Source organism: Rhincodon typus, chromosome 5 (genome assembly GCF_021869965.1).
Source record: "Rhincodon typus isolate 14 chromosome 5, sRhiTyp1.1, whole genome shotgun sequence".
NCBI classification, from domain to species: domain Eukaryota; kingdom Metazoa; phylum Chordata; class Chondrichthyes; order Orectolobiformes; family Rhincodontidae; genus Rhincodon; species Rhincodon typus.
Genome location: NC_063336.1, coordinates 4458410 through 4484562, shown reverse-complemented (window position 1 = coordinate 4484562; position 26153 = coordinate 4458410). Strand labels below are relative to the sequence as shown.

At 43.0% G+C, this 26153-nt stretch overlaps 1 protein-coding gene across 1 annotated transcript in view; it reads right to left on the bottom strand.

Annotated features, from left to right (window-relative positions):
* Positions 1-26153, bottom strand: part of LOC109930964 (dynein axonemal heavy chain 8-like) — a 2199840-nt gene that overhangs the window by 767176 nt on the left and 1406511 nt on the right. Inside the window, 2 exon segments of the mRNA XM_048596622.1 lie at positions 4065-4184; positions 19393-19492. Coding sequence (XP_048452579.1) covers positions 4065-4184; positions 19393-19492 — 220 coding nt within the window.

The following is a 26153-nucleotide window of genomic DNA, read 5'->3' as shown; positions in this document are numbered from 1 at the left end:
CCCTATTCCCAATTCCTTCGCCTCCGCCGCATCTGCTCCCAGGATGAGGCATTCCACTCCCGTACATCTCAGTTGTCCTCGTTTTTCAAGGACCGTAACTTCCCCTCCTCGGTGGTCGAGAACGCCCTCAACCGTGTCTCCCACATCTCCCGCACCTCATCCCTCACACCCCGTCCACGCAATAAAAACCAAAAAAGAATCCCCCTCGTCCTCACGTACCACCCCACCAACCTCCGGATCCAACGCATCATCCTCCGACACTTCCGCCATCTGCAATCCGACCCCACCACCAAAGACATCTTTCCCTCCCCACCTTTATCTGCTTTCCGGAGGGACAACTCTCTCCGTGACTCCCTTGTCCGCTCCACACTCCCCTCCAGCTCCACCACACCCGGCACTTTTCCCTGCAACCGCAGGAAGTGCTACACCTGCCCCCATACCTCCTCCCTCACCCCCATCCCAGGCCCCAAGAAGACTTTCCACATCAAGCAGATGTTCACCTGCACATCTGCCAATGTGGTATACTGCATCCGCTGTACCCGGTGTGGCTTCCTCTACATCGGGGAAACCAAGCGGAGACTCGGGGACCGCTTTGCAGAACACCTACGCTCGGTTCGCAACAAACAACTGCACCTCCCAGTCGCGAACCATTTCAACTCCCCCTCCCATTCCTCAGACGACATGTCCATCCTGGGCCTCCTGCAGTGCCACAACGATGCCACCCGAAGGTTGCAGGAACAGCAACTCATATTCCGCTTGGGAACCCTGCAGCCCAATGGTATCAATGTGGATTTCACAAGTTTCAAAATCTCCCCTCCCCCCACCGCATCCCAAAACCAGTCCAGCTCGTCCCTGCCTCCCTAACCTGTTCTTCCTCCCACCTATCCCCTCCTCCCACCTCAAGCTGCACCTCCATCTCCTACCGACCAACCTCATCCCGCCCCCTTGACCTGTCCGTCCTCCCTGGACTGACCTATCCCCTTCCTAACTCCCTACCTACACTCACCTTTCCTGGCCCCATCCCCGCCTCTTCGACCTGTTTGTTTCCTCTCCACCTATCCTCTCCTCTATCCCTCTTCTATCCGCCTCCCACTCTCTCCCTGTTTATTTCAAAACCCCCTTCCCCTCCCCCTTTTCTGATGAAGGGTCTAGGCCCGAAACGTCAGCCTCTCTGCTCCTATGATGCTGCTTGGCCTGCTGTGTTCATCCAGCCCTGCACCTTGCTCTACAAAATGGTCTGTCGGTCTACACTTGGGTCTCACCGATGTAGAAGAGGCCAAATCGGGAGCAGCGGATGCAGCAGACCAAGTTGACGGATGCGCAGGTGAACTCCTGTCTAATGTGGAAGGTTTGTTTTGTGCCTTGAATGGAGGTGAGGAGGGGGGTGTAGGGGCAGGGATAGAACTTCCTGCGATTGCAGGGAAAGGTGCCAGGGCTGGTGGGGTTAGTGGGGAGTGTGGAGCGGACAAGGCAGTCGCGATGAGAGCGGTTCCTACAAAAGGCAGACAGGGCTGGGGAGGGAAATATCTCTTTGGCTGTGGGGTCGGATTGTAGGTGGCAGAATTGGCGGAGAATGATACATTGGATGCGGAGGTTGGTGAGTTGATATGTGAGGACAAGGGTGTTTCCGTCTTTATTTTTGTTGGGGAGAGGGATGTGAGGGCAGAAGTGCGGAAAACGCAACAGGTGCGGGTGAGGGTATTTTCGATCACCGGGGCAGGGGGTAGTTACGGTCCTTGAAATAGGAGGACATCTGGGATGTGCGGGAGTGGAATACCCCATCTTGTGAGCAGATGCAGCGGAGTTGGAGGAATTGGGAGTAGGGAATTGCAATCTTGCAGGAAGGTGGGTGAGAGGAGGTGTAGTCCAGCTAGCAGTGGTAGTCAATGGGCTTGAAGTAGATGTCAGTTTCGAGGCGGTCACCAGAGATGGAGACAGAGAGGTCTAGGAAGGAGATGGAGGTTCCCTTACTTTATTCATGAACTGGATTAGGGCATCACTGGATAGGCAGCATTTATTGCCCATCCCTAATTGCCCAGAGGGCAGTTCAGAGTCAACCACATTGCTGTGGGTCTGGAGTCACATGTAGGCCAGACCAGAAAAGGATGGCAGTTTCCTTCCCTCAAGGACATAAGTGAACCAGATGGGTTTTTCCGATAATAGGCAGTGGATTCATAGTCATCATTAGGCTCTTAATTCCAGATATTTTATTGAATTCAAATTCCACCATCTGCCATTGCAGGATTTGAACCCAGGTCCCTAGAATGTTTTCTGGGTCTCTGGATTAACAGTCCAGCGATAATACCACGAGGCCATCACCTTTCCCTGAGGTTGGGTGAAAGTTGTTAGTAAAGTTGATGAAATGTTCAAGCTCCTTGTGGGAGCACGAGGCAGCGCCGATACAATCATCAGTGTAGCAGAGGAAGAGGTGGGGGATAGTGCCAGTGTAACAGAGGAAGAGGGACAGTTCCACATACCCTATGAAGAGGCCGACGTAGCTTAGGCCCATGCGGGTTAGGGTAGGATTCTGCAGCTGCAGTACGTGGGAACTCAAGAGCTCAAGGATACAATTGTGATCCAGGACAATAATATCTATAGTAAGTGGTTATGTTCGAACAGCTTCATTTTGTGAGCTGGAGGCTAAAATACAGACACTGCAGTACATCAGGGAGGTTGAATGTTATCAAGATTCTTTTTGCCAGAAGGCAGTCACACCTGCTGAGATAGGATATTCTGATGCAGTCAATGATCAGGGACAGTGGGTGTGACTGCAAGTGAGACAGGTATGGGGACACAGAGGACAGGAATGCAGGAGTGTCAGCCGCTGTAACTGTCCAGAAGGTTTGAGATTCTCTTAGCTTGCTTGGATGAGTTAAATAACCATGGCACTATGGTGCAGGAAGCCATTCAGGAAGCTGGAGAAGCTAAAAGGAATATAGTGATTGTAAGGGATAGCATAGTCCGAGGGATTGACATTGTTCTTTACAGCAAAGAATGTGAGTCCAGACTCACAAATGTGTTGTCAGCCAATATGAGAAGCAAGTCACCAAATTAAGAAATAGAACATCAAATGTAATAATGTCTGGATTATTACCACAGCCATGTGCAAATTGGCATCAGGTAAACAAGGTGAGAGAGATGAATCAGAGATAGTAGGAACTGCAGATGCTGGAGAATACGAGACAACAAGGTGCAGAGCTGGATGAACACAGCAGGCCAAGCAGCATCATAGGAGCATGATGCTGCGTGGCCTGCTGTGTTCATCTAGCTCTGCACCTTGTTGTCTCTGAGAGAGATGAATGCATGGCTGAAAAACTGGTGTGGGAGAGTTGAGTTTTGGTTCATTGGCCATTAGCACCAATATAAAGTACAATCTGTACCATTGAGATGGTCTACACCTGGGACACAATGTTCTTGCAAACCACATAAGCAGGGAAACAGAGCGGGTTTTAAATTAAATAGTGGGGGCAAGGACACCTATAACAGACCCAGTCTAGCATATAAGCCATCAGGGCTCAACCAGCTTGGTCAGTATCGTGATTGTGCTTCCAATCTACTCTTGGGGATGGATATTGAAATCCCTCACCAAGTATGCATTGTGTGCCTTTGCTCCAATCAATACTTCTTCCAAACAGTATTCAACATGCAGGAGTTCCAATCAATTAATGGGGGAGTGGGGTGCCATGGTTGTGAATATCAGCTGTCGGTTTCCTTGCCATTGTTTAACCTCATGTTGTGAAATATATGTGCAATCTAGCAGTAATGTTGAGGACTTCCAGATAACTCCTTCTTGACAGTTTGCCAGTGTGATGCAATCTCTGGTGGGTCTGTCTCGTGGAACTCCAGACACCAGATGGTACATTAACTTCCCTGTGATTTAAGATGAAGTTAATATCAGGGCACAATGATACATAATGTACCATTCGACTGCAAATCAATGGCAAAGGATTGCAAGGAGCAGGTAATTCAAAGCCCTGAATTATAAAAACAAACAGTAAGCAATAATAAAATTTTCTTTGACTAAAATTCTAATACGATTTAATCTATAAATAAAAATGACTTACATAGAAGTAGTCAATGGGTTCAAATATACGTCTGAAGAGCTGTCGCACCCATAATATCTTTCCAGCTACAGGAGGCATGTTTCTCGCAAGTGGTGGATTCTCTTTACAGGCCTGGTAATGCTGTACAAGACATTCAGAATTATAAAATGAACAAGACAACCACAAATTAGTATAAAGAATTATAGATAAAATAAGCAGTGTACTTTGTAACCTGTTGTGCCAAGTCTCAAAATGGACAAAGCCAAATTATGGTAAATGGTTCCTTTTAAGATGAGAAAAACTGAAGTAGAAAGAAAAAGCAAAACATAGAAAATATGAGCAGGAGTTGGCCATTCAGGTTGCTCCTCCATTCAACATCATGCCTGATGTTCTGTCTCAATGCTCTACCCTTACTCTCTTCCAATAGCCTTTGATAACTTTATGGTGAATATGTGAATATACATAATAGGAGCATTCAGCCACTTCAACTTGCTACGCCATTCATCTGAGATCATCTGTTTGTGTTACAAATACCACACTTCCATTTTCCCCCAATAACCTGTGAATTCCCTGCTTATCAAGAAACTATTGATCTTTGTCTTCAAAATATTCTATGATCCCACCTCCTCCATCTTCTGAGGCAGAGGATTCTGCAGCATCACTAGCCTCTAAAGAATTTTTTTCTTTTTTTTCTGAAAGGGAGACCCCTTAGTTCTGGACTGACTCACAAGATGAAACTTCCTGCGCACATCCACTTTGTGAAGACCATTCAGGACATTACACACTTCAATGAAGTCTCTCCTCATTCTTCTAAATTTCAGTGGAAATAGGCCCAGCCTGTCGAACCTATCCTCATAAGATAACTTGCTCATAACTGGTATCAATCAAATAAACCTGATAGAAGTTTGCAAAATTATGAGAAGCATGGATAGAATGGATAGTCACGAATATTCATCCCTGGGTTGAAATGTCAATTACTAGGGGACATAGGTTTATGGTAAGAGCGAGAAAGTTTAAAGGAGATGTGAGGGGCATTTTTTTCTTCACAGTAGGTGGTAAAGTGCCTGGAACATGCTGCCAGACGAGGTGGTAGAAACAGATACAATAGCAATGCTTAAGAGGCATCTTCACAATTACATGAATGGGCAGGGAATAGAGAGGTACAAGCCACATAGAGGCAAAAGGTTTTATTTGAGAAAGGTGTCATAGGTCGATGCAGGCTTGGTGGGCTGAAGGGGCTGTTCCTATCTTGTAGTATTCTTTGTCCTTTGTTCTAAACGTCCTTTGAATCTACAATGAGTATGCATTCTTTCTTAAATATGGAGACCAAAACTGCACACAATATTCAGGGTATGGGATGAAATTTGACCAAACCCAGAACAACATGGACAATAGTGAGTCAGTTAGGAAAATATGATGAGATTGGCAGAAATGAGATTCTTGATATCAAATAAAAGTTCAATCCTGCAATTAAGTTTTGGATAGCAAGATGAGAATTTCACTAGTGAGTGGCAATACGCTTATTTGCATGCATTAACATTCAACTAGTACCTCGTCTCACCTCATTTTCCTATTTTCCCAGGAGAGAAACTAGATGGCAAAAACTCCCACCATGGAAGTCAGAGTAAGTACCTTGCAACTCATAATCCCAGTTCGTTCCTCTGAGCCTCCATCTTGGACACCAACATTTCAGGGCAAACTGGATGGACTGTGACCAACTGCCGCATGTCTGTGGAGGCTGGCATTAGGCACACAGCAGCACAGCAGCCTCAACAGATCATGGCACATCTCTGACCCACTTACAATGTTCCATTTTAACACTGCATTTTGCAGTATATCTGCATCTTTCATTGTAATGATGCTGTTATGCCACTTTACCCACAGAAACAGGCACTAATCTCATGGATACTCCCATTCTTCAGAACTATCTCCATTGCTCTCTGAATTGATGACTTTTCAAATATATATCCAGCTCTCTTTTGAAACCTTCTATGGAATCCATCTCCACCACTCTCCGAGGTAGTGCATTCTAAATCTTTACAACTCACTGAGTAAAGGAGTTTATCCTCATCTTACTCCTATCTTTCTTGCTGACAATCTTGAAATTGTGGCCCGTAATTACTGACATACCAACAATACCAATGACATCGGATGAATGGACTCCACGCAACAATCGCCAGACAGGGATGTTCCTTCCCAGTGGGGGCACACTTCAGCGGTCAAGGACATTCAGCCTCGGATCTTTAGGGAAATGTCCTCCAAGGAGGACTTCAGGATACACAACAACGCAGAGTTACCAAACAGAAGCTGATAGCCAGGTTTGATACCCATGAGCACGGCCTCAACCGGGATCTTGGGTTCATGTTGCACTATAGGTGACCCCAACACACTATACGCTCTCACAGATAACACTCACACAAACAGACAGACAGACAGACACACACGTACAGATCCTCTCTCATACACACAGTCTCTCAAGCATACACGCACACACACCACACGCACACAAACTCTCTCTTTCTGCCCCTCACGCATGCACACACACACACACGCTCTCTCCCACATACACACACAAAATCTCTCTTTCTCCCCTTCACACACACACATACTCTCTCCCACACACACATTCTTTCTTTCTCTCTCTTACCCCCCACACACAGACACACACTCTTTCTTCCTAACACACACACACACTCTCTCTTTCTCTAACCACCCCATGCACGCACACGCACACACGCACACGTACATACTCACACACACAAACTCGCTCTTCCTCCCCCCCTCTCTCTCTCTCTCACACACACACACACACACACACACACTCTCCCACACACACACACACTCATACACTCTCCCACATGCACATATTCTTTCTTTCTCTCTCTTACCCCCCACACACAGACACACACTCTTTCTTCCTAACACACGCTTACACACACCCTCTTCCACACACACACACACACACACTCTACCACACACAAACACTCTATCTCTCTTCTTAACTCTACCTCCTTCACACACATATATACTCACTCTCTGTTTCCCTCTCTCTCACACACACTTGAATCTATGAGGTGAATTTGTATTTGCAGATATGTTCTATTTTGTTCAACAAGCACACAGTTTATAGATAGTCAGTCAGTGTGGTGTTTTATAATTTCCTACTTTGGAAATAAAACCAGTCTGACTCCAAACCAAAATTTAAACAGATTCTAAACAAGGCCTCACACCTAACATGCATTGTCTGACCTAAAATGTTACCTCTTCTTTACACTGATAAAACCTTTAGATCTCTCAGGACAGTGACTTGAAAGGAATTTGGGATTTACATATACATATTAATCAATTAAAACCTTCTAACTGATTAAAGATTTAACAGCATCTCAGGTTCATTCAATACATCCTGATCAGTGGTGTGACCCTTTGATCTTTAACATATAAATATGTGTCTGATACTACCCCTCTCACTAACACCTGAAGAAGAAGTTAGGCTGAGAAAGCTTGTGTTTTCAAATAAACCTGTTGGACTATAACCTGGTGTCAAGGGATTTCTGACCTTATCCACCACAGTCCAACACTGGCACCTCCACATCATGGATACCAACTACTAAAAACAGAATATCCTTCTTTACCCTGTGAAAATTGTTCATAATTTGGAAGACCTCATTCGGGTGACCTCTTAATCTTTGCAGATCGAAGGAAAATAAACCTAATTTTTCTAATCCTTCCTTGTATCTAAAATCCCTCATTCCTGGTATCATTCTATTAAATCTCCTTTGCAATCTCTTTAACATCCTTCCTTAAATAAAGTGCCGAGAACTGAAAATAATACTCAAAATGTGATTTGAATAATGATTTGTAGAAGTATAGCAACACTTAGAGTCACAGAGCCGTAAAGTATGGAAACAGACCCTTTGGTCCAACTTATCCATGCTGGCCAGATATCCTGAATTAATCTAGTCCCATCTGCCGCCATTTGGCCCATATCCCTCTAAACCCTTCCTATTCATGTACCCATTCAGATCCCTCTTAAATGTTGTAATTGTTCCAGCCTCCACCACTTCCTCTGGCAGCTCATTTCATACATGCATCACCCTCTGCGTGAAAAAGTTGCTCGCTGGGTCCCTTTTGAATCATTCCCCTTTCACCTTAAACAAATGCCATCTAGGTTTGGACTCCCCTATCCTGTGGAGAAGACCTTTGCTGTTCACCTTATCCATGCCCCTCCTCATAATTTTATAAAGTGACCCCTTAGCGCCCGATGCTCCAGTGAAAATAGCTCTAGCCTCTCTTTAACTCCAACCCTCCAACATCCTTGTAAATCGTTTCTGAACTCTATGCCTCCATTATATACCCAAGGGTCCTATAAGCCCTCTTAACAACTGTTTCATCTTGCCTGCCAATCTTCAGAGAATTATGCACTTAAACCCTGAGGTCCCTGTACTCCTGTACTCCTCTTAAAGTCGTATCATTGAACTTGTATTGTCTCTCCATGTTTTTCTATCAAAATGCATTACCTCACATTTCTCTGCATTGAAATTCATCTGCCAGGTGTCTGCCCATTTGGCCAACTTATCAATGTCTCCCTGACATTGATCAGTGTCATCCTCACAACTCACTGTTCTCCCTGGTTTAGTATCATCTGCAAATTTAGTGATTTTGCCCTCAACACCCATCTCCAAATATTTTGATAAATCAATAAAGCACTGATCCCTGGGGAGGACTATTTTCAACTTGTTCCAATCTGAGAAATGCCCATCTATACCACCCCTCTGTTTCCTGTCTTTTAGCCAATTTCTAATCCATGCTGGCAAGGACCCATCAATCCCAAAAATTTTGAATTTGCTAACCGACCTGCCATATGGCATCATATCAAATGCTTTCTGAAAGTTCAAATATGCAACATCCACAGCGCTACCCTCTTTCATTGCCTGTGTCACCTCACAATTAAATTTGTCAGACATGATCTGCCCTTGAAAAGCCATGCTGACTGTCTAGTATTAACTAGCTTTTCTCTAGGGGTATACTTATCATGTCTTGTATCATAGCCTCCATCTGTTTTTCCAGTATTGATGTCAGGCTGACAGGTCTGCAGTTTCCTGGGTTATCCTCTGCCTCTTTCTTAAACAATGGTGACACATTTGAAATTCCTCCCAACCCACAGGAACTAATCCTGTTTAAAAGATGCCTTTTTAGCACCTCTTCTTTATCTATCACTATACTGATCAGTTGCTAGACATTCACATTTTCCATTGGGCCATTGTCAGTAAATACTAATTTGGTAAAGACAGAAGCAAAGTATTCACTTATTAAGAGATAGTAGGAACTGCAGATGCTGGAGAATCCGAGACAACAAGGTGCAGGGCTGGATGAACACAGCAGGCCAAGCAGCATCATAGGAGCAGAAAGGCTGACGTTTTGGGCCTAGACCCTTCATCAGAAAAGGGTCACTTATCCACTTATTAACTTTGCCATACCCTTTACTTCAGTGATCAACTTGATCCTACCTGTTCCTTATGAGCCCCACTCTATACTTTGCTAATCTTATAGGATTAATATGTTTGAAGAACATTATGCTATTTGTTTGAGTGTGACCTCCTATCCTTTTCTCATGCCTCCTCTTAGCCTTCTTTATTCCAGACTTAGCATCTCTCCTGCATTTGGGATACCTTTCCTGATTCCTATTGCTTTTATTATTCTGACATGCGTCATATGCCTCCTTTATTTCCTTATTTCCTCATCAATGTCTTTAGACATCCAGGATACTGCAGCTTTGGATAGACTGTAGTTATTTCTCATGGGTAAGTATCAAACTAGCAACCTGTTGCTCTGTCTTGTGAAAGTCTCCAATTTTTCATTCAATATTTTATCCACCAAAATGCTTTTCCAATCAACCTGCTCCAGTTCAACATTTAGACCCGTAAAATCTGCCCTTTTCCAGTTTGTAATCTTAATCCTTGACTGATTTTTATCCTTTTCCAACGTAATATTGAACCTTATTGTATAATTGTTTTATTCGTCCAACCTGACATTGTCCACTTGGCCTGCCTTATTTTCTAGGAACAGATCCAGCACAGCTTCCAACGGCTTAGACATGGTTAGTTGGCTGCATTGGGTACTACGATCTTTCGCGTAGCTACGGAGTCAGAGTCATAGAGTCTTACAGCACAGAAACAGACCTTTCGGCCCAACTCATCCATGCTGACCAGGTCTCCTAAACTGAACTAGTTCCATTTGCCTACATTTGGCCCATATCCCTCTAAATCTTTCTTATCCATGTACCTGTCCAAATATCTTTTAAATGTTGTAACTGTACTCGCCTCTACCATTTTGTCTGGCAACTTGCTCCATACACACACCACCCTCTATATGAAAAAGTTGCCCTTCAAGACCTATTTAAATATTTCGCCTCTTGTCTCAAACCTGTGCTGTCTAGTTTTGGGCTCCCCTACCATAGAGAAAAGAACTTGGCTATTCACCTTACCTGTGCCCTTCACCTTATCTGTGCCCTTCACAATTTTATAAACCTCTATGAAGTCACCCCTCAGCATCCTACGTTCCAGGAAAAAAGTCCCAACCTTTCCAGCCTCTCCTTGGAACTCAAAACCCTCCAGCTTTGGTTACATCATCATAACACATTACCTAACTGTAAAGTTATGTCAAATCTTTTTCTTGGATTTTAATTTTCTTTTCTCTATTCATTCATGGGATGAGGGCGTCGCTGGCAAGATAGCATTTACTGGCCATCCATAATTGCCCAGAGGGCAGTTAAGAGTCAACCACATTGCTGTGGGTCTGGAGTCACATGTAGGCTAAACCAGGTAAGGATGGCAGTTTCCTTCCCTAAAGGACATTAGTGAACCAGATGGGTTTTTCTGACAATCAACAATAGATTCATGGTCATCATTAGATTCTTAATTCCAGATATTTATTGAATTCAAATTCTACCATCTGCCATAGAGGGATTTGAATCCGAGTCCCCAGAACATTATTTGGTTCTCTGGATTAACAGCCCAGCGATAATACAACTAGGCCATCACCTCCCCTATTTTTGTAAGAATAAAGTGTGTTTTGATTAAAGCCTACTGTGGACTAATCGAATCACATGTGAAACACAGCACCTTACACTGCCCTTTAAACGAATATAAAAATTAGAGCCCCTTACAATAGAATGGGGGAGGGGATGGTGGTGGCGGCGGTAGGGGATATGTCTGACCTGGTCTGGTCCATAACAGCAATGGAAATGAAAGTGGCTGTCACCACACAAGGTACAATTAACAATTGTTTCATTTTCTGAGGGAGGACTGACTACCTTTGCACAATTTCAGATCCTTCAAAGGACAATAAAATTAACAGACACCTATACAATCCAAGTGAAAGAAATCTACCATCACAGAATGCTATATGTGGATCTCATGCACTGAATTGCTGGGTCAACTAAAGGTTCTGGCCCAAGTACTCATTATTATATCATGCGATGTTACAAATCAATCCTACTAATAACTGTGAGGCACAAGCAACATTTGGAGTCCTAGGATAAATCGTCCACTTGTCAATGTAGCAATCATGTCCAAGGCCCCATAAGTTGCAGAAGATGCAGGAGATGCTTACTTCATACCTCAGACCATAAGACAGCCACTCTTATTCTATACATAACACTGCCATTCTTGGGTATTATGGAAGTTGGGGGTCAGGGGCAAAATGCTCATTATTGCTGTCACATGTACAATCTCCTACCACGTGTACTGTAACGATGCTGTCACTTTAAAAAAGTTATTTTTGTCCTGGGTTTTTTTGAGGAGAGGTTGTAAAGGCAGGGGCAGTGAAGTGGCTATGGGAGACAGCCTAAGTCAAGAATCGAGGACGCCTTTAGTTTTTTTCAAAACAGTTGTGAAAATAGAAGGGGAGTAGCCAGTTCTTGAAGATCAAGCTTTCTAGTTTTTTTTTAGCTGTAGCAGTCAGAAGCTGTTTGGGTCCCAGATGAGTTGAACCTTCAGTAAAATGATACCTGGCAGCTACATTCTCTGATATCTCTCTTGACGTTGTTTCATCCTGGATTGGAGAACTGCCTGTAAGAATCTGTGTCTGAATTTACCTTTTTGCCAAAAGATTTGTTTATGAGATGTTACAGTATTGGAACAGTTAATTAGTAATAGGTACTGTATCTATTATTCAGTTAAGTTTTTCAATAGTTGTTATTCTAAATTCCTCTTTCTTTTGTTTGTATTTTAACTATAGTGTTTAAATAAATTGTGCTTTGCTTAAGTCGAGTGGTTTGACCAATTGCATCACATCTGAATCAAGCACTTCACATCTACCTTTAAAATAAGAAAATGTTAAGGTCTAGACTACCTTCTTAAAATATTTTGAGGGGGTCTGGTCTGGTCCATAACAGCACCAAAAGGCCTGAGCAATCAATGTCTAAATTAGGGCATTAATGTGCAACATCCATGTACAGGCATCTCACTGTCCTCAATGTCAGGGGCATTCATGTCCCAACATTTGGAGCAGGCTGTTCAAATTTTACTTGTGTGTATTGTGACTCCTGAATGTTCACATAACTGAGGAGCTGTGTAGTGTCCCACAGGTTCATTGAAACTGTTCCTCATGGATCCAGGCACAGAAGTTGTGCTTGTCCCTGTGTCTGCTGCACTAAAGACTGCTACTCAAATGGATGAGGAGTATATATGTCTGCAAGCGCTGGATCAGCATCAACCTCCAAATGATATGGAGTTAACCCTAATGTGGCAATTATGAGTATAGATGCCCTTATAATGCAGCAAAAATGCAGGAGAGCCACAATCACTTGCCTTCCATGACATGCCATAAAAATGAAAGATAGAGATAGTGGCACCATGTTCTTACCAGAGATGTGAACACTGTGTCATGCTGCTGTCTAGCATATCTGCAACGCAACATTTCTTGTACTGGGGCCAACTCAGGACACAGATGGCCACTTGACGTCAGGTTTCCACGCAAGTCATAACAGGATCCTTATACTGGTACCATCCGAACATGGTGTTTGACACTTGATTTTTCTTCTCCAGCCAATTGGAGGATGCCCTGATGCTTTGGATGGGTGATGGGGATCCATGAAATAAACAGCATTGCAATGTTGAGAACACTCTCCAGATATAAAATACCTTCAGCATCCTACACTGCAACTAAGTTGACGAAAACAAAAGATGGAAATCTTTTTCAGTGAACACTGTTCAATGGAATTGAGTTCCATAAAGCCATTTTTTACTGACTACAATGCTTTAATGCTCATTGAATCCCTACAGTGTGGAAACAGGGCATTCGGCCCAACAAGTCCATACCGCCTGTCTGAACGGCATCCCACCCAGACCCATCCCCCTACCCTTTACCTATAAATTAGGCATTAGGTAAATGCCTAATGTCTAATCCACCTAACTTACATACTCCCAGACACAACAAGCAATTTAGCATGGCTAATCCACCTAACCTGCACATCTTCGGACAGTGGGAGGAAACCAGAGCACCCAGCAGAAACCCACACAAACACAGGGGGAGTGTGCAAGCTCCACACAGACAGTACTCAAGGGTGGAATTGAACACAGGTCCCTGGTGCTGTGAGGCAGCAGTGCTAACCACTGAGCTACTGATATTTCAGTGTAGTGCATGCTGTTTTATAAAAGTTAACTTTAGAAACAAGTTTAGATAGAAAATTTCAAACCATCCACAGTCACTCATTCAATTCTAACAAAGTTTTATGCTACTATGGGAGCTATGGAAAGAACAGCTGTTTTACAGATTGGTTTCGGACATTGTGAGTCACTTAGGAAGGCTAGCCCCTATACCTTCATTCTTGTAATTGCAGCAAAATGATATGGCTTTACACAACTGATGACAAAAAATGAACATGTATTTATAAAAGTAATAAGGAAAATTAAATGAAGTTTAACCCGTGCCACCAATTCAAGTTGACTTCCTTTCCCTTTCTTTCTTCCTTTACTTCCTACTACATCTAGGTGCAGTCCTGGAATCTGCAGCTAGTGTTGAGAGAGCATGTTTAGTGGAGCCTGTTGACTTGGAGTCTTGGACAGGGCATGGGTGCTTGTGGCTACAGGTGCCACACATGCTGAATGTGAGCTGCCCAAATGCACGTTAATCCTTCACAGCTTGAACGAGCAGAGGGTTGAGGGTAGCAAATACAATTGATGTGAAAGACCCAGTCTTGAGAGGAGACTACTGGCGGGGCCTGTGTGAGATTCCTTCTCTGACTGGCTGCCTACTGGCACCACCCTTTCTTCTGGTGAGGAAAGGGTACCAGGAGTGAATTCAAAGTTCCTTACCCCACTGTTGCCTTTTTGTTGGTGCTGAGCATTAATAGCTGACGTGATGGAGTATAGGTCTATGCACATACCCAGACACTAAGTGTGTTGGACAGCCAGCCACCTGTTCATCAAGTCAGCCTGATGCTCATGTTCCTACACGGTACAAACAGTATTGATAAAGTTATCTAAAATTCAAATCAGTTTGCCACTGCCTCCACACAACCTGCTGCTGCTCCTATGCCTGCTTCTATATTTGGCTGAACTAATAGAACATAGGTCAGTACGGCACAGGAAAGGGCCCTTCAGCTCACCATGTCTGTGCCAGCCATGATGCTATTCTAAACTAATCTCATCTGCCTGTATATGGTCCACATTTCTCCTTTCTGTGTTCATGTGTCTTCGTAAACTTTGATAACATTTCAGCTGCGGCCACCTCCCCGGCAGTGCATTCCAGGCACCTCCTACATGCTGTGTATAAAACGTTCCTCACACATCTCATTTAAACTTTTCCTCTCTCATGTTAAACTTATGACCTCCTAGTATTTCCACCCTGGGAAGAGACTCTGACTATCCACCCCAGCTATGCCTCTCAGAATTTTGGATAATTCTATGAGGTTGCCCCTTTGTCTCTGACATTCTAGCAAAAATGATCCAAGTTTACCTGATCTCTCCTTATAGCTACTACATTCCAATCCAGGCAACATCCTGGTAAACCTCTTCTGCACTTCCTCCAAAGCCTCCACATTCTTCCTAAAGTGCAGCGACCAGAATTTTACATGGTGTTCCAGATGTGGCCAACTTTTATATCCAGTGCCCTGACCAATGAAGGCAAGCATGCTGTATGCTTTCTTTATCACCTTATTCACTTGTACTGGCTGATATAATGGAGTCATCTCCTACCTGAAGCTGTACACGTACCTGGTCTTTGGTAGGCCTCTAAGTGCCAGCAAACAAGGGAATTTTTTGTTGACCTGCTGCTGAGGTGTGGTAATGACACCAGCATGTGCTCTAGACTTTAATCTGTCAGAATCTATGTTCGTGGTGGATACATGAAGCAGTCTTGCTGGTTCATCTCAGAAGCATCTGTGGGTTCTTCCTCAAAGGTGGAGGAGATGTCTAGCATGGCCACCCTTTTGAGGGCAAAGATTGCATGAATGTCACTGGTACTTCCAGGTGACAAAATAGAGGATGACTGTGAAATAGCGAAAGAAATTTGGGCATTTTACGAATACATTCACAGTAGCAGTAATGGAAAAGGAGGAAAAATGGACAGTGACCCTTACTCGATTGCTGAGGCATGGAGGTTTCGGCACAATCATGGTCTTCAGGAGTGTGATGCAATACTCTCCATTTGCCTGGATGCCTGCAACTCTAACAACACTCAAGAAGTTTGACACCATTCAAAACAAAAACACCCTGTTTGATGATTAGTACCACTTACAAAAACATTCACTTCTTCAACCATAACACACAATTGCAGCAGTGTGTATAATCCACTGCAGAAATTTGCCAAGGCTATTTATACAGTATATTCCAAACCACCACCACGGCCATCTAGGAGGACAAGAGCAAAAGATATAGCAACATTATCACCTGCAAGTTCCCTACCAATCCATTCATCATCCTATATTGGAAATATTGTGAAATTCCTTCAAGATTGCTGCATCAAAATCCTGGAATTCCAGCCCTAACAGCAATGTGGATATACCTACACCATATGGAATGCAACAGAACAAGAAAGCAGATTCCCATTGCCTTCTCAAAAGGCACCTAGGGATTGGGAATAAATGTTGGGCTAGATAACAAAGGCCACATCCCATGAATGAATAAAAAGCATTTCCAAATTTTTTCTTACTACTGATATACGGCCAATAAAATCCCATTTTTAATATAGTACATTTTGGCAATCCCTTGCCTTCAATGTCAGCTTGTGCTGATTGAGCTCTGTATCAGCTTGCTGAGCCTTGATGAACAAAGGTATTTTGAACACTTCCTTTGGATTTTCCAAATTGTCACAGCTTAACTGGGAATAGTGCACCGAAAATTATGCCCCACTGTTCCACAAGCCTTCACAAAATGAATAACATTCCAACTAGACAACCAACATTACCAATTTGTCTGTTACTCAGAACAAAAGCAATTCACACCAGCTTTTGCCCTAACTGAAAATGACTCACTTCTAACATATCTCTGAGAAGAGAGAGGATTATTAATCTACTAAAATGCAACTATATGCCTTAAAAACAAAACAAATTTGCACATACATAATCACAATTAAGACAGACAAAAGACAGATGGTTTGGTAGATCTTATGAGTTGGAAAAAGCAGGGAATAAAGTTTTGAAGATCAAAAATCCAGGATCACAAGAACAGGTGATCACAAGAACAGGTGAAATTGTTTCTCACAGTTCCATTAATTTCAGGAATGATAACACACTGTTGTCCATTAAACCAGTGGACTGAGGTCTTTGCTTGTTAGGATTTTTTTCATCTTTAAACATTTTTTTCTCTTTTCATTCACACCGGGGGGACGGCGTGGGGGGGGGGGGGGGGGGGGGGGAGCTAGAGAGAGAGAGAGAAAGAGATTTTCAGTTTGCTATCCCTGAAGGTCTCCAGCTGCTCTGTTACGGGTTTAAAGCAAGTTGCAGCTTCGCCAATCTGAGGACTATTGTCAGGCAGTATTTTTTCTTAAAATTTCCTAGTCTGCTTAGTCACAATAATGTAGCAATCTCACTGACCCATGACAGCCGCATTGTCTTAACAGCTAAAAATGTGCAGCACTTGATTTTCACAAACTGCGAAGCTCTCCTGGTATTTCAGCCATATAGCAGTGTCAGGCTTCCACTTCAGTTTATAGACTAAGAAGAAAAAATACGTGGTCTCTTACAAAATCCCCGAAGAAAGTTACATATCATCAAAGATCTACCTGTGGTGCCAATTTGATGCTGATGATGGACTTTGTTTAGCCATTGCTCGCGTCACTGTTCAGCCTTAATGGTACAATTTTGAGGGGAGTACAAGATTAGAGGGACCTCAGGGTTTATGTGCAGCACTGTCTGAATGCGGCCAGGTAAGTTCAAATAGTTGTTAAGAAGTCTTATAGAATCTTTGGGTTTATACATAGAGGCATAAAGTGATGTTTCACATCTACTGGTCAGACTACTTTAGGAGTATTCTGTTCAGTTATGGACACCTTACTTCAGGAAGGATGTTAAAACCTTGGACAGTTGCAAAGGAGATCTACTAGAATGATACTAGGAATGAGGTATTTTAGATATAAGGAAAAATTAGAGAAATTAGGCTTATTCTCACTGGGGCAGAGAAGATTAAGAGGTAACCTCATTTAGATGTTCAAAATTATGAACTACTTTGACATGGTAAAAAACTATATTCTGTTTCCCCTAGCTGGTATGTCAGTAACATGGGGTCACAATTTCAAGATTGGCAGGAAGATACCTAGGAATCAGATGAGGAGAAGCTTCCTTATTCAGAGAGGTGTTAATATTTCAAATATGCTGCCTGGGAGATGGATTCCATAGGAGGTTTCAAAAGAGAGCTGGATATGTATTTGAAAAGTGATTAATTTAGAGGGCTATTGAGTTAGTACCGGAGAATGGCACTAACTGGGTAGCTCTTTCAGGAGCCAGTGCATCCAATGGCCACCCTCCGTACTGTGAATTCTACAGTTCAAAGTTTCTATGATTGGCTGGCCTCCAATCCTCTGGAACTTTTCCTGTGGCCAGAGAGGATTTGAAAATTATTGCCAGCACCCCTGTTATTTGCTCACTTGCTTCTCTCAACAGTCTGGGATATATTTCATCCAGCCATGGAGATTTAGCTACTTCTAAGCCTGCAAGACTAATAATAACATGCCTTGTAATGAAAAAGAAATTGCTGGAGCAACTCAACAGGCCTGGCAGTATCTGTGGAGAGAAAGCAGAGTTAACATTTCTAGTCCAGTGACCAACTTCAGAACTAATAGTGCCTCGGAAAAGGTGGTATACATGCTGCTGACAGGGTCAGGGAAAGGCGTGAGCAGAGCCTAGAGAGAGAGAAAGAAAGTTAGATAGCCACAGGGGTAATTGATCCGAGTGGGAGGATGAAAATGGGAGCAATGCGTAGGTGAAAATGGGTTAGATGTGCTGAACGTAGTCCATTATCATGATAGGGCCTGTGGTGTGGGGATGGGTAAAGGAGGTGTTCATGCTCTAAAATTATTGAACTGGAAATCGATTCTTAATGGTTGCAGGGTCCCCAAGTAGAAAATGAGATGCTGTTCTTCCTACTTGTGCTAAGCCTTACCGCAGCACTGCAGCAGACCCAAAACAGAAATTTTGGCCAGGGAACACATGGTGTGTTGAAATGGCAGGCAATTAGAAGCTTGAGGTTATATTTATGGACAATGTAGGTGCTGTGCAAAGCATTCACCCAATCTCCCCAGTCCTCCTCTGTCTATGCTAATTTCATTAAATATATCAGTTCTTCTCCATGATTTATACACACACACTGTCCCTCTCGTTAGTGAACACTGACACAGAATTTTCATTTTGAACACTATCTACGTCTTCCATTCAAACAAAAATTACTATTCTTTCCCTAATTAGCCTTTTACCCTTAATGTGCTTGTGAAATAGCTTGGGATTTTCTTTCATTTTACATGTCATGATCCTTTCATGCCTCTTTTTGATGTCTGAATTTCCTCTTTAAGCTCCTCCACGCATATTTTAGGGCTTTTTTAGGGCTTCTGCTTTTTTGAGCCCTTGGTACCTGGCATAAGCCAACATTTTAACTTTTATCCAATCCTGCATATCCATCAATATCCAAGGTTCACTAGATTTGTGAGAGCTAGTACGGACTCAATCAAAAAAAAGCCTAATTCCTTACTGTAATGACTACATTGAAAAATAAATATTATTGTGCTTTTTTTGGCTGGACTTCCTGCTGAATCATGAGCGACTAGAATTTTCAAGTTGCACATCTGAGTTCATAAATAAAGAAATTCAAACATACTGGCGTGTTTCAGGAAATCTTATTAAAATAATTATTCTTACTTTTTGTATGGTCATTAACTCTCCAAAATAGTGTTGAAGAATACGTTCAACCGTAACTTCAATTTCTGACTCAAGGGATCGTATATTCAATTTCTGAAATCTAAGGTTACAAGTTTGACAAATACAAACTGTAATTCAACAGAAATCATGAAAATCAAATATCATTATTACATAATATATTGAAAAAAGTAAGTTTGATATTGAGATAACAGTCTAGAAATAAGGATTTAAAATAAAATTAACAATGCTAGAACAGGGAAGAATAATGTACATTAAAATTTGCAATAACATTTATGACATTTTGAACACACTTTCATCCTCTAACCCTCATTTCACAATTGGTTAACCAATTTTGTGTTTCCAGCAGGCAGACACATGCAACTGGATCGTGCTGGAGACGTTGCGTTTTTGTTGTGGTGACCCACTGTACTGGGTGAGAATATAACACGCATCATATTAAATTGCTTCAGAATACTCACTGTTCCATTCCTATCAATATATTTTGAAGAAGTCTACTAATTTGTGAGTCACCTAATTGACAGTCAGGAGTTTACGGAAATTGTGATTGAATGATAACAGGAAGATCCTGACATAGCTTTATCAGCAAAACACAAACACAGCATTCAAGTTATTTGCAAACCGGACAATTTTTGGTCTCCCACAGACAGTGGAAAGTATGCAAAAAACATTTCACCTCCAGAAAATTAGATCATAAACATATTTGAGGCATAATGTGTTCCAGTAACAAAAAAGTCTCTACAATTGATACTGCCACCTTCTGAGATTATTTTACCCGATTTTCAGTTATCCTCAAATGCTCATTTGATGTCTCAGTGTGACCAATTGGCTTAAATGATGTCTAAGCACCACCAGCAAGTTTGTTCACTAACTCAAATTTCTCTTGAGACGATAATAGTGAGTTATTCAACAGCTGCAGTGCATTTGGTATCTGTCTGTCCAAAATGCTGTTAGGAAGGGAATTTTGAGTTTTTGATACTACAGTGAAAGCACAGGAAAGTGGTACCAACAGAGGATGATGTGTGATTTAGATGGACATTTGTAGTCGATGATACTCCTATGAATTTATTGACCTTCCTATTCCAGGTAGTAAAGTTTGCTTGTTCATATGGTATTATCAAAGAAGACATGTTGTTGCAGTGCACCTTGCATATTAAACAGACTGCAGCTCCAGTGGGGTGCCGGTGTTGGTGGAGGGCATGATAATTAGATAATTGCAGTGCTGATCTAGTGGGCTAGTTTGTCTTAGATGGTGTAGTTTTCGAGTTTCCAGTATATTGGTGGGTAGCAACATCCAGGCAAGTGGAGAGTATTCTATCACGGAGTCTTAACTGCCATTAGGAAAATAGATTTGGTTGTTTGAGGTCAGAAATCTCAGCTCCAGAACATTTCTGCAAGAAATCCACACAGCGGTGTCTGAGGCCCAAATATCTTCAACTGCTTTATCAATAAACTTCATTCCACCATAAGGTCAGAAGGAGGGACGTTCAGTGATCATTGCATAATGTTCAGCATCATTCATGGATTCGCAGATGCTGAGCCAGTCCATTTCCAAATTCAACACCATCTAAATTTGGGCAGATAGGTGGCATGTATCAACTGTGCCACATAAATGCCAAGCAATGATCTCCTCCAAGAAGACAGAAGCTAATTATTGCTCCTTCACATTCAATGATATTACCATGCTGAAACTCCCACTATCGATATTCCATAAAACCATAAGATATAGGAGCAGAATTAGGCCATTCGGCCCACTGAGTCTGCTGTGTATTCAATCATGCTGATATGTTTCTCAACCCTATTCTCCTGCCTTCTCCCTGTAATCGTTGACTTCCTTATCAATCAAGAACCTATCCATTCCTTTTTTAAATACACTCAATGACTTGCCCTCCACAGCACTCTGTGGCAATGAGTTCCACAGATTAATCACCCTCTGACTGAAGAAATTCCTCCTCATCTCATTTCTAAACTGTCGTCCTTTCATTCTGACACTGTGCCCTTTGGTCCTAGACTCTTCTACAAATGGAAACATCTCCACCTCCACTGTAGCCAGGCCTCTCAGTATTCTGTAAGTTTCAATCAGATCCCCCTCATTCTTACAAATTCCATCAAGCACAGACCCAGGGTCCTCAACTGCTCTCTATATGACAAACACTTCATTCCCAGATTCATTCTTGCAAACCCCTTCTGGCCCAATCCAATGCCAGCACATCCTTCTATAGATTTGGGGCTTAAAATTGCTTGCAAAATTCCAAATGCAGCCAGGCCAGAGCCTCATACAGCCTCAGCGGTACATCTCTGCTCTTGTATTATAGCCCTCTGAAATGAATGCCAACATTGTATTTGCCTTCGTAATTACTAAATAAACCTGCATGTTAACCTTAAGCGAATACTGAACTAGGACTCTCAAGTCCCTTTGTCCTTCTGATTTCCAAACCCTTCCCCATTTAGAAAGGAGTGGAGGTTGAGAACATTGAGACTATCAAGTTCCATTGAGTGATGATAACTGACAAACTATTCTGGACATCCAATGTAGATGCGAGAGTCAAAAAGGCACAACAATGCCTCTTCTTCCTCAGGCAGCTTAGGAAATTCAGCATGTCCATAAGGACCCTCACCAACTTTTTCAGATGCACCATAGAAGGCATACTGTCCGGGTACATAATGGCCTGGTATGGCAACTGCTCTGCCCAGGACCGTAAGAAACAACAGAATGTTGTGAGCACAGCCCAGACCATCACAGAAGCCAACCACCACGGACTCCATTTACACTTCTTGTTGCCACTGAAAGGCTGCCAACATCTTCAAAGACCCCTCCCATCCCAGTAATGCTCTCCTACAACCTCTTCCGTCAGGCAGAAGATACAGCAGCCTGAACACACGCACCAACAGGTTCAAGAACAGCTTCTTCCTTGCCATTATTAGACTGATGAATGAACTCTCTAACTTCAAATAATGCTGATCTTATTAATGTTGATCTTGCCTAGCATACGGTGTTACCTGTATGCTTCACTCTGTCCAAGTGCTTTTTTTTTTCACCTGACGATCTGTATGTCTTTGCTTACTATGATCTGCCTGTACTGGCTTGCTGGCCTGGATCCTGAGGACAATGTTAACTGTTTAGCTTAGGCTTGGCTTTACGTTAGGGTTTTGCTGTGGCCTAAAGTAAAAGTAAAGCCAAGCCTCAGCTAAACAGGATAGTCCAGAGTGAGGCTATGCAATTGCCTGCACTGAAGTGGCATCCCCCAAACTCAGTCGGCCTAGTGAGGGTATCCACTTCCATCTGCATACCCTATATGTCATGCTCCACTTATCACATTTTCTGATGAAAAAGCCAGTTGTAGTGCCTGTTTGAATTCCAGTTGGGCTTCAACGAGTAGGTGATGTTTCATGATCACATCATTAATCCCACATACCAGTCTCTCAGCATCTCATTAAGGGTAAATTAAAGGTCACATGCCCCTGCCAGTTGTCTTTTTTTTTCTATTCATTTGTTGGATGTGGGTGTCGCTGGCTGGCTAGCATTTCTTGCCCATCCCTAGTTGCCCTTGACAAAGTGGTGGTGAGCTGCCTTCTTGAACCGCTGCAGTCCTCCTGCTGTGGGTTGACCCACAACGTTATTAGGGAGGGAATTCCAGGATTTTGACCCAGAGACAGTGAAGGAACAGCAATATATTTCCAAGTCAGGATGGTGAGTGACTTGGAGGGGAACTTGGAGGTGGTGGCGTTCCCATATATCTGCTGCCCTTGTCCTTCTAGATGGAAGTGCTTGTGGGTTTAGAAGGTGCTGTCTGAGGATCTTTGGTGAATTTCTGCAGTGCATCCTGTAGATAGTACACACAGCTGCTACTGAGCTTCGGTGGTGGAATGCTTGTGGATGTTGTGCCAATCAAGCGGGCTGCTTTGTCCTGGATGGTGTCAAACTTCTTGAGTGTTGTTGGGGCTGCACTCATCCAGGCAAGTGGGGAGTATTCTATCACACTCCTGACTTGTGCCTTGTAGATGGTGGACAGGCTTTGAGGAATCAGGAGGTGAGATACTCGCTGCAGTATTCCCAGCTTCTGGCCTGCTCTTGTAGCCACTCTGTTCATGTGGTGAGTCCAGTTGAGTTTCTGGTCAATGGTAACCCCCAGGATGTTGATAGTGGGAGATTCAGTGGTGGTAACCCCTTTTGAATGTCAAGAGGCGGTGGTTAGATTGTCTCTTATTGGTGATGGTCATAGCCTGGCATTTGTGTGGCACGAATGTCACTTGCCACTTGTCAGCCCAAGCCTGGATATTGTCCAAATCTTGTTGCATTTGAACATGGACTGCTTCAGTATCTGAGGAGTCACGAATGGTGCTGAACATTGTGCAATCATCGGCGAACATGTCCACTTCTGACCTTATGATGAAGGGAAGGTCATTGATGAAGCAGCTGAAGATGCTTGGGCCTAGGACACTACCCTGAGGAACTCCTGCGGAGATGTCCTGGAGCTGAGATGATTGACCTCTCACAACCATGACCTTCTTTCTATGTCTCAAACTCGTCAAAAATCTTGACATGGTTCTCTAACTGCTGAGTAAAACTGATAGGGTCTCAGAATTAGAGGAGGCTTGGGTTCATAGTATTCCTTAATGAAATCTGTCAACTCTTGAACGGTTTTAGTATCTGGTGCTTCAGGAAACGTTAGGTACTTAATAACTGAAAAAGCTGTGGGTCCACAAGCTGTCATGAGAATTTCACGTTGCTTTTCATCGGCTCCAATGTCATTTGCCCAGAAAAAATAATACATTTTGTCCACATACTGGGGCCTGTCTTTGATAGCAGGATCAAACAAATCAAACTTTCCAAATAACGGCATGATGTTAGAAATGCCTACCCCCAACCCACAGCTGACTGTAGTGAGCAAATTTCTTTAGGAGCATAGTTTTTCCTCTCATTGCCACTGAAATAACTCCACAGAGGCCGCTATCCCATCACCAAGTCACCCTTTAATTATATGTCCGAAGTATTTGACACTGGTCCTGCTTCCTCAGAGCCAGTTCTCAGAGTGAACAGGACCTCTGACATTCCTGTTTCTATCTGTCAGCCGGGGTTCCTTGTTTGGACCAGGTCAACAACTCCTATCAATAAACTCATTTTCTTAGAAGTCCACCTTGCCCCTTCATTACAGTCACAACAGTTACATTTTATTGAAATGCAGGAAAAACACAAACAGATCAAATGAATTAGCTGCATTTGCAGTTGGGTGTGCACAGTGCATGCTGGCCTCAGCAGTATCAAAACTTTTACTGTCAGTGAAAAATGACATGCATCTAGACCCATTGAACTTTTTTTTGCAAAGAAGCCCTGCCTGCGTTACTTTTGCGAAGGGTACTGTGCTGTCGCATGCTGAAGGTGCTGTTTTTTTTTTTCCTGAAGAATATCCTCACTTTCTTATTCTCACAGAATCTCACTGTCTATCACACAGCCTTGTTGTGTCCTTCAGTTAGAACATAGAACACAGAATTGTTCAGCACAGGAACAGGCCCTTCAGCCCACAATGTTGTGCCGAATATGATGCTAAATGAAACTAATCCCTTTTGCCTGCCCTTGGTTCATATCCCTCCATTCCTTACATAATCATGTGCTTATCTAAAAGTCCTTTAAATGCCCTTATTGTATCTTCCTCCACTACCACTCCTGAAAGTCTATTCCAGACTCCTTTGTGTAAAAAACCAGCCCCTTGTGTCTCCTTTAAACTTTGCCCTTCTAACCTTAAATGCATTCCCCCTAGTATTAGACATTTCAACTTTTGGTAAAAGATTCTGACCATCAACCCTATCAATGTATCTCATAACTTTATAGACTTTTATCAAGTCTCCCCTCAGCCTCTGCCGCTCCAGAGAAAACAACCCAAGTTTTTCCAGCCTCTCCTCATAGCTCATACTCTCTAATCCAGGCAGCATCCTGGTAAACCTCTACTGCACCCTCTCCAAAGCCTCCAAATCTTTCCTGTAATGTGGTGACCACAATTGAACACAATACTCTAGGTGTGGCCGAACCAAAGTCTTATAAAGCTGCAATATGACATCCTGACTCTTGTACTCAATCCTCGTTCAATAAAGGCAAGCATGCCAAATGCCTTCTTTACCACCCTATCTAATTGCGTGGCCACTTTCAGGGAGCTATGGACTTGAACCCCAAGCTTCTTCTGTACATCAGTGCTGTTCACAGTCCTGCCATTAACTGTGTACTTTTCCTTAACATTTAATCTCCCAAACTGCAACACAATACACTTACCTGGATTAAACTCCATCTGCCATTTCTCCACCCATATCTGCAACAACTGATCTCGATCCCACTGTATCCTTTGGCAACCTTCTACATTATCAAAAACTCCACCAATCTTCGTATCGTCTGCAAACTTATTGACCCACCCATCTACATTTTCATCCAAGTCCTTTATATGTATCACAAACAGCAGAGGTCCCAGTACGGATTCCTGTAGAACACTACTAGTCACGGACCTTAAAACCTAAAAAACATCCTTCCACCACTACCCTCTGTCTTCTATGGGTAAGCCAATTCTGAATCCACACGGCCAAGTGACCATGGATCCCATGCATCTTAATCTTCTGGATGAGCCTACCATGAGGGACCCTGTCGAAAGCCTTACTAAAATCCATGTGAATAACATCAACCTCCTCGAAAAATTCAATCAAGTTAGTAAGACAAGGACGAGTCAGGACCTTGTGGCAAGGTACTAATTTGGGGAGGG